General features: G+C 42.4%; 1 protein-coding gene across 2 annotated transcripts in view; it reads left to right on the forward strand.

The window, feature by feature from the left end:
* Positions 1–2,163: 2,163 nt before the first annotated feature.
* LOC147132651 (uncharacterized) overlaps positions 2,164–9,520 on the forward strand; it is a 7,469-nt gene continuing 112 nt past the window's right edge. Inside the window, exons 1-2 of one of the 2 annotated variants that reach the window (XR_015081970.1) lie at positions 2,164–3,263; positions 7,704–9,520. The exon at positions 7,704–9,520 is cut by the window's right edge and continues 112 nt beyond it. Coding sequence is in view for 1 of the 2 variants with exons in the window: in XM_086013678.1 (XP_085869804.1) it covers positions 2,272–2,970; positions 7,704–7,787 (783 nt within the window). In the remaining variant the exon portion in view is untranslated. The remainder of the gene's footprint in view (positions 3,264–7,703) is intronic. The other variant, XM_086013678.1, reaches the window with a different exon arrangement.

Below are 9,520 nucleotides of genomic sequence, written 5' to 3' on the forward strand. Positions count from 1 at the left end.
GAATTGCGTATTTTGGAAAAGTGTTAATCCACTCATTTTTAGCCATCTCTGGGGACGGCCATTTTGTTTTCTGTCGACTGAAAATGACATCACAACTGCTCACAACGACCATTCACGGTTCAGATTCAGAAAACAGGTCAGCCGTGATTGGTCATTGTGAGCAGTTGTGATTAGGGATGGGAATTTCGACTAATTGGCCCGCCGACTAATCTCAAATTTTATTTGCGACTAGTCGACTAGTCTATAAGGAATAAAACTTGAATTTTAATACAAATTGAATTCAAAGTTTAAAATGCAAATGTTGTGTGTCTTTAGGGGCTATTTTAGCCCAAACATTCAGGCCATAAATTCTATTGATGTAACAACAACTGACTGAATAAAAGTGGACAATTGAAAGAGAAATACATTTCTGATACATTTTCCAATGCAATGCAATGAATACATGGCATTTATTATGAATAATGTAATGAGTAATGGTACCGACTCCCAGTCCAGCAGGTTCCCATTCGCTAGCACCATGTTAGGCTAGGTTCACACCTAGCAGGCAAATGCGACCCAGATCGGATTTTTTTTTGCCCATATGCGACCTGTATCTGATTTTTTTATGACAGTCCGAACGGCTCAATTCCGATTTTTTTCAGATGCGGCCTGTTGTCCTAGTTGACGAGCCCAAGATGCGCTACGCGCAGGCGGAGGGAAAGTGCTGGCAGCAGGGGGATCGAATCTGAAAGTTGTTTTAAGTAACACTATTGACTTTTTATTTTACTTTAATTTAATCCCACTTGAAACGTGAAGCATAAAGTGGACATTTATGGCGATCGTAGTAATTCTGCCATGGCTCAGATAGATTGATTTTTTTTACGCACGGTTATGACGTGACGTCATCGTTAGTGATGTCTCCATGAAATGAGATAATAAAGCCTCGCCTCATAGTTTCCCCCAAATACTGTATTTATTTCTACCTGCTACCTAATCGCTTGAATTCCTTGACACGCTGGACCACATTCACTTCCGCAAACACGTCGGGTGTGACGTCGTCTCTTCTTCTGCGCATGCGGGCCACTTTGACGACTGGTGTTCATACAGCAGACAAGACAGAGGTCGCATTTTTAATGAAATGTGAACGCTTACACAAAAAAAAAGTTTTTTTTGGTGCTCAGCATGTTTACAGAGGCCAAGGCAGGGGCGTGTAAAACAAGATGCGTAATACTTAATGCCACGTTTAACCGACTAGTAAAATACAAAACTTTTAATAAATCGTAGACGGTTAAATGACTAGTCGCGCACGTCCCTAGTTGTGATGTAATTTTGAGTCGACAGAAGACAAAATGGCCGCCACCAGAGATGGCTAAAAACGAGTGCATTTTGCTAATTAACTTATATTCCACAAATGCAAAATTAATCAGATTGCCGTGTTTCAACTAGTGGGCCTGCTGGGAACATCCATCCATCCATCCATTATCTGTACCGCTTATCCTCACAAGGGTCGCGGGGCATGCTGGAGCCTATCCCAGCTGTCTTTGGGCAGTAGGCGGGGGACACCCTGAACTGGTTGCCAGCCAATCGCAGGGCACACAGAGACAAACATCCGCACTCACAATCACACCTAGGGGCAATTTAGAGTATCCAATCAACTTACCCTGCATGTTTTTGGAATGTGGGAGGAAACCGGAGTACCCGGAGAAAACCCACGCAGGCACGGGGAGAACATGCAAACTCCACACAGGGAGGCCGGAGCCAGGATCGAACCCACGACCTCTGAACTGTGAGGCGGACGTGCTAACCAGTCGACCACCATGCCGCCTGCTGGGAACATATTCTTGAAAAAAATATGTCTGGGTTGACTTCCGCTTTCAAGAACCATAGTTGACACTCACATAGTCATGGTTTGGCACTCAGAGATTCACATATTTGTGAATTGAATTTTTTCAAATTCTTATTCTAATTATTTTATTTTATTATTTGCATTTGCAAGATCCGTACCCCTCACCCATTTTTCATGGAAAATGTATATTCTCCTGCCACGTCAGAGTTTGGACGTGGATGGTATCGATTGCACTTCTGCACTTTCGCCTTCGAATCTACCTCACCTGCGCGTTGCGTTTTTACTCTTTTTAATTTTTGTAGACTATTTTTATCTTATTTTATATTATTATTTATTTATTTAAATTTTTGTTAATCTCTGGGTCGCTTGATCTCGCGGACTAGCATACAGCTAGCTTGAGACGGAAACGGGCTAGCTTGGGGCTAGCTTGGAGCTAGTGTATTAAAATGCCTTCAGACGACAGCGACGAACACAATGGCCTGCTGGAGAAGGCAAATAAGACAATCTCTGACCTAAGAAGGGATATTCGTCGTCTCTCAGAGGAGCTCCATGAGAAGGAATCGGTCATCTCTTGCTTCGCGACCCGTTTCCCCGAACTCTCCGCGGTGGTCATGAGAAGGCGCGCTCGTGAAATCCTGTCGGCGACAATGACGGCTGAGGCGGCTGGCCTCTCGGACACGGCGAAGTGGGATCCAATTGCCTGCCCGGGGCCATCCTGCTCGACACCGTTGCAGAGTGACACCTGGGTCAAGGTGGTGTCCCGCGGCCGGAGGGCCGGGGAGCAACCCCACCGCCCCCAACTGGTCCTGGGGAATCGGTTCGCCGCCCTGGCGAGTGAGTCTCCTGTTCCCATCACTGCACTACAGCAGTCGGTGCGTCCGACGCTGGGGCTGTGCTCCCAGGGGCTCCCTCGGATTCCCCGCCACCCACGGCGACGACCTCGGCCGGGAACCCCATGTTGGGCGGGTCCGCCGGTGACACGGCCGTCCACTCACGCGTCGGGCTGCTCCGGGACGCGGTGTCCCGGTACAAGGGTGGTCGTCATCACCAGCATCATCGGCGACACTCATCGGTGTCATCCACCGTCTTCACTCGGCCTCGGCGGAGCCATCCTGGACAGTGGGGTCGTGAATCTTCCGCCGGTGGTGAGTCCCTTGGCGTTCCCTCCTCACGCCACCCACCGACCACCGTTATAATTGGCGACAGCATCATTAGACGTACTCACTATCCCGGCTGCGTCACCCGCTGTTTTCCCGGAGCGAAAGTCATGGACATAGTTAACATCCTGCCGGGTGTTCTTGACTCTCTGCCATCATCCATTACCCGGCTCATCGTTCACGTTGGGACAAACGAGACAATACGCCGACAGTCTGAGCAGACGAAGAGAGACTTTCACGCCCTCTTTGCCTTGTTAAGAACCTGCGGTCTGTCGGTCTGGGTGAGTGGCATTTTGCCGGCATTGTCTCGCGGAGCCGAGCGCTTCAGCCGCCTTTTAAGCTTGAACACGTGGCTCCTACGCACTTGTGGCCACCTTGACTTTGCTTTTATTGACAATTTTAACCTATTCTGGAATCGCCCGTCTTTTTACCAGCCGGATGGTGTTCATCCGAACTCTCTTGGTAGCAAGATTTTAGCCGCTAACATCCACCATGTCGTAACCAATTCCACTCCCAGCTGACTCTTGTTTACCAATCATATTTCTTCTTCTACTCATAAACGCTGCAATGACAATGTCACTACCATCACTTACAGGCCAATACCAGCTGCTCACAGTACCACCACCCTCACTAGCTCCCCCTGCAGGCCCTCATTATCATTACCACTATCGGACAATTTTCCCATTGAAACCATCACCGGCAGACGCTTCCCTTGCACACACAAACAACGTGGTTTTAACAGTGGTAATCTAGTATATGTTAATACTGCTCATTCGTACCACCATGAGCGCACGTCCAGCACAATAATTAATCTGGCCGTGCTGAACGTGCGCTCCCTTTTAAACAAAACTTTTATCATAAACGACCTGATTTTAGACAATAATTTACATGGTATACTTTTGTCTGAGACATGGCTTGGTACAGATGCTCCAGTTGCTCTCAACGAGGCTTGCCCACCGAATTTTAACTTTTTATTTTCTACAAGGGATGGCAAAAGAGGAGGCGGGACTGCATCAATTTTTATTAATACTCTTTTATCAAAGGAGATCATTTTTAGCAGCTATTTATCGTTTGAACACCATGCCTTTGTTTTTAGCAGTCCCCCTATTCTCTGCATTACCGTCTATAGACCTCCCCATCATTCCACTTCTTTTATTACAGAATTTTCAGAATTCTTATCCATTTTATATTCCAGTTATAACAGGATATTAATAACTGGCGATTTTAATATACACATGGACAACATCTCGGACCCACTATCCAGAGATTTTTCAAACCTTTTAAACTGCTTGGATTTTAAACAGCACGTCTTGCAGCCAACTCACAACAGAGGACACACCCTGGATTTGGTTATAACCTATGGCTTGTCTGCTGGTGTGTCCTCTGTTGTTGACTTGGCAGTGTCAGACCACTACTGTGTCTATTTTAACATCGCCAGTTTTAACCATCTAGCAGTCCCGGTCAGAACAGTGAAGAAACGCGACCTATCTTCTGAGGTGGCTGCAAATTTTATCGAGATCTTAAAAAGCACTCCTGCTGACATTTTACCTGCACCCTGTGATCTTATTGTTGACAATTTTAACCTACATCTTAAATCATCATTAGATTCAGTAGCTCCACTTTTAATTAAAACAACAAAAACAAAGACTGTACCCCCGTGGAGAAACAATGCTATCAAAATATCAAAGAGAAAATGCAGGAGTGCAGAGAGGAGGTGGAGAAAAAGTAAACTTACAGTACACTATGAAATTTTATGCAAACAACTGAAATCCTACAATAAAACAGTAAAACTGGCAAGATCTTCCTATTTCTCAAACCTCATTACAGTCAATAAAAACAACCCCAGGGTTCTCTTCTCCACCTTTGAACTTTTAACTAGTTCTGATTTTAATAAGTCCCCACAGAGACCAACAGATGCTCTCTGTGAGGACTTTGCAGACCACTTCAGAAGTAAAATCGATGACATAAGATCCAGTCTTTTAGCCCGTCAAAACACAAGTTTTAATAAACCCGGACAATCATATTTACATGAGGAAACACTGGAAAGTTTTGCCCTGGTTGATGCAAGGACACTTGTTCGAGTTTTCTCCCAGGTAAACCCAACAATCTGCCTTTTGGATCCAATTCCCACATTTCTTTTTAAGACATTTTATGGATTTTTTGAAGAACAAATTTTAAATATAGTCAATTGCTCTCTTCAGACAGGCGTCTTCCCCGCTGCCTTTAAAACGGCGGTGGTGAAGCCCCTTCTGAAGAAGAGCGGTTCTGACCCGAGCGTTTTTAATAACTACAGACCCGTATCCAACTTACCGTTTTTAAGTAAGATTTTAGAAAAACTGGTTTTCATCCAGTTGAATCATTTTTTAAATACAAATAATATTTTGGAGAAATATCAATCTGGTTTTAGGATGAACCACAGTACGGAGACTGCTCTTTTAAGGATCTTAAATGATATTAGGTGCACTGCAGACGTGAGAAAACTCACAGTCTTGGTGCTACTGGATCTAAGCGCTGCTTTTGATACAGTAGATCACCAAATTTTATTAAATAGACTTAAAAATCTAGTGGGCATCTCTGGTACTGTTTTTGACTGGTTTTATTCCTATCTCACAGACCGATATTTCTTTGTAAGTATGGATACTTGTTCCTCTAAAACTCATGAAATTAAATGTGGGGTTCCTCAAGGTTCGATTTTAGGCCCCCTACTTTTTAATCTTTATATGCTTCCCCTCGGGGATGTCATCAGGGGACACGGCATCAGCTTTCACAGCTATGCTGATGACACGCAGCTGTATATTGCCGTGTCTCCTGATGACACAGGACCCATTGATACCCTTTTAAATTGCATTTTAGATATCAAGTCATGGATGGCAGATAATTTCCTACAGCTCAATCAGGACAAGACTGAGGTTTTAGTAACGGTCCCGAAGGTCAGAGAGAGAAGCTTTTACCAAAACTACACATTTTTAATCCCTCACACTGTGTGAAGAACCTTGGCGTCATTTTTGACTCTGAGCTCAGTTTTATTCCTCATATTAAAAATGTAACCAAGATTGGTTTTTATCACCTTAAGAATATCGCCAGAGTCCGCCCGTTTCTCTCTCAGGCTAACACGGAAGTGCTGATGCATGCCTTTATTTCCTGTCGTTTAGATTACTGTAATGCCCTGCTCTCTGGCCTCCCGAAAAAGAGCATTTCACCACTGCAACTATTGCAGAATTCAGCCGCTCGGGTGCTGACGAGAACCAGAGGGCGGGAGCACATTACGCCAGTTTTGAAATTGCTGCATTGGCTCCCTGTGTGTTTCAGGATCGATTTTAAAGTACTTTTATTAGTTTATAAATGTGTTAATGGTCTTGGGCCATCTTATTTATCTGATTTGCTTTTATCATACCAGCCCTCGCGGATCCTGAGGTCCTCTGGCGCCGGCCTTTTATTTATGCCAAGGGTGAGGACCAAAATGCATGGCGAGGCTGCATTCAGCCATTTTGGTCCTCACCTTTGGAATAGCCTGCCAGAGGATGTCAGGTCTGCAGAGACTGTTGATATTTTTAAGAGGAAGCTCAAGACACACCTTTTTAGTTTGGCTTTCAACAACTTTTAAATAATTTATCTTTTCTTTTGATTGAAGATAATTCTATGTTTTGCTTTGAATGTTTTAAAGCACTTTGAGTTGCATTTTTATGTATGAAAAGTGCTATATAAATAAAATGTGATTGATTGATTGATTGATTCAAAGGTTTTTCATGAATTTTTGGGGTGTTTGTGAAAAAAAAAGTTTCACATCCTCCCCAATCCCTATCGATGCATTTTGTATGTATGTCTATTATACGCAAATTCGAGCCCTAGCTGCAAAGCGCAATTCGAGGCGTGGCTCATTGTGGGGTGGACCTAAATATTTGACACTATTAACTATTTCCTTGGTGGCTTTGAGGATGCGCCATCTTATGATGTCACATTTTTACTAGTACTATTACCCAAAGTGATTCAACAAAAAATCTTGGTGTTATATTTGACCCAACTCTGTCTTTTCAATGCACATTAAGAATATTACTAGAACCGCACTTTTCCATCTCCGTAATATTGCTAAAATTTGCTCCATTCTGTCAAATAGTGATGCAGATATTTTAATACATGCAGATATTTTAATACATTTCCGTCCATTCAATCCATTTGTTACGTCTCACATTCAATTAATTTGTTACGTCTCGCCTCGATTATTGTAATGTTTTGCTCTCTGGTCTTCCCATGTCTAGTATTAAAAGTCTGCAGTTAGTCCAAAATGCCACAGCAAGACTTTTGACAAGGACGAGAAAGTTCGATAATATTACTCCGATATTAGCCAATTTGCATTGGCTCCCAGTCTACTTGAGATGCGATTTCAAGGTTTTGCTACTTACCTACAAAATACTGCACGGCTTAGCACCTTCCTATCTCGTCGACTTAGTGATACCATATGTTCCGATCTGAAACCTTCAGTCACAAAATGCCGGCCTTTTAGTGATCTCGAGAGCCAAAAAGCAGTTCGCAGGTTCTAGAGCGTTTTCTATTCGGGCACCGATGCTTTGGAATGCCCTACCTGCGGATATTAGAGGCACTACCTCAGTAGAAATGTTTAAAACACGACTTGAGACTTATTTGTACGATTCTGCATTTAGTTGAACTGTTTGTTTTGGCCTCTTTACTGCCACTTCTATTCTTTTTCTACCCCCTTTTCCCAGGTTTGGGAATTAGGTGATGATGACCGAATTGGAGGTTGGTGTTTCGATCCAACAGCAACTGACTGCTACAAGAGTGGAGGCTGACAACATCCTCGGAGGCGCTGCTATGGAGATTTCTACATTGAACATTGGGCCCCTGCTGACCTCACCGATGTCACCTTCCTGCAGCACTTCATTTGATTAACTTTCACATCACTTTAACAAACACTGTATAGTACTATAATGTGTGTTCAATGTTGCCCACTCGGCACCCATTGCAGCCTGATTATCCTGGAAGGGGGATTCCCCCATCTATGGTTTCTTACTTTTCCCCAGATGTTTTTTTTTTTTAGTTTTTCCTTGCCCTCCTGGGGGTGAAGATCAGGGGATGTCGTGTATGAGCCATTCTGCCAAATTGGTTGAAATTGCTGTCCCACAATGAAAATCAATTTTTTAAAAACACTGAAGTGTTCAGACCTTGCATATTTAGTCATATCTTGTTATGATCTATTTTACCACAAGGCATTAATTGAGATACTATTAAACCGAATGTATAAAAAGTCATCTTTTAAACGTCACTTCCTATTGGGAGGTGGCTGTCCCAATCTCTAACTCCTAAATTTAAATTCATGAAAAAAAAATGGAGAATATTTTTGCCAATTTACAAAATACTTTACTTCAATAGAACATTTTGGTTGCTTTTAAATGTATGGTGAAAGATTTACATTGATTTTGTAGATTTTTTTCAAATTAGAAGTTTTTATGTAGAAAAAAACCTGTCCCAACTTTTCATGTCACTACCGAAACGCAAAGAGTATTTGTCTTTAGGCAGGGCTTGGTTTTAGCCAAATCCCCAGAAATTTCACCAGTAAGAGACATTACCTTCAGTTCATCACTGGTCACATGGCGAGTAATTAGTTGACAGCATTATTAAGTTATGTGCCCTCCAAAGTCTGAAAATCAGCATGTGGTTTTAAGGACCGTCACTAACGAACACCTCATTTTGGCAATAAAATGAGCACTTTTGATTTTAATGCTAAATGTACTGTTTTTTATCTCTGTACACATGCTCAAAACTGTCTGTGGTAGGCACGTTGTGCCTAGCATTGTTGAGTATTGTCAACAACTACCATAAAACGTCACTACAACATAATGTTTATTTTTGAATAAAGTAATTTTTAAATAACATAATACATAGATACATATGTCATACATAGATCCATCTGATTTTAACAATATTATATTCAATATTTTATCAAAATTTGAACGGAAAAATAAACCTGAACTGGTCACTACCGAAACATACAGATAGGTTTCGGTTGTGACATAATGGTTTCGCTATGACAATATAATATTTATTTTTTAATAAAGTAAGTTTTAAATCATATAATACAGAAAAACCAAAATGTCAAGCCTCGCAGTGACAGAGTACAGGCGAAGGGTTACAATGACCCAGTGAAATCCAAAGAATATCTAATAAAGGAAAGAGAAAGAAATAAGAGATGGAAGGAAGAAGGAAAGCTGAAGTCTACCAATGAATTATCCAGCAGAGAGCAAAGGAAAGTCAGAGGAGCATGGAGGAAAAGACAAGACCACCGGATGTCTCTCAAAAAACAGAGAGAGAGGGAATATACATTTCGGGAAATACCTGTTACAAAAATGTTTGTCATTCCAATTAAATTTTCATTTGGAAGGTGAAACCACAGTTTTTCAATGATGAAGAGCCCTGTGATGGACAGGTGACCGGTCCAGCGTGTACCCTGCTTTTGCCCTCAGTCAGCTGCGATCAACTCCAACCCCCTGCAACCCTGAGTACAGCACAAAGCAGTAGAAAATGG

Source organism: Filicampus tigris, chromosome 18, assembly GCF_054856515.1.
Source record: "Filicampus tigris isolate MCC_2025a chromosome 18, RoL_Ftig_1.0, whole genome shotgun sequence".
Classification (NCBI taxonomy): domain Eukaryota; kingdom Metazoa; phylum Chordata; class Actinopteri; order Syngnathiformes; family Syngnathidae; genus Filicampus; species Filicampus tigris.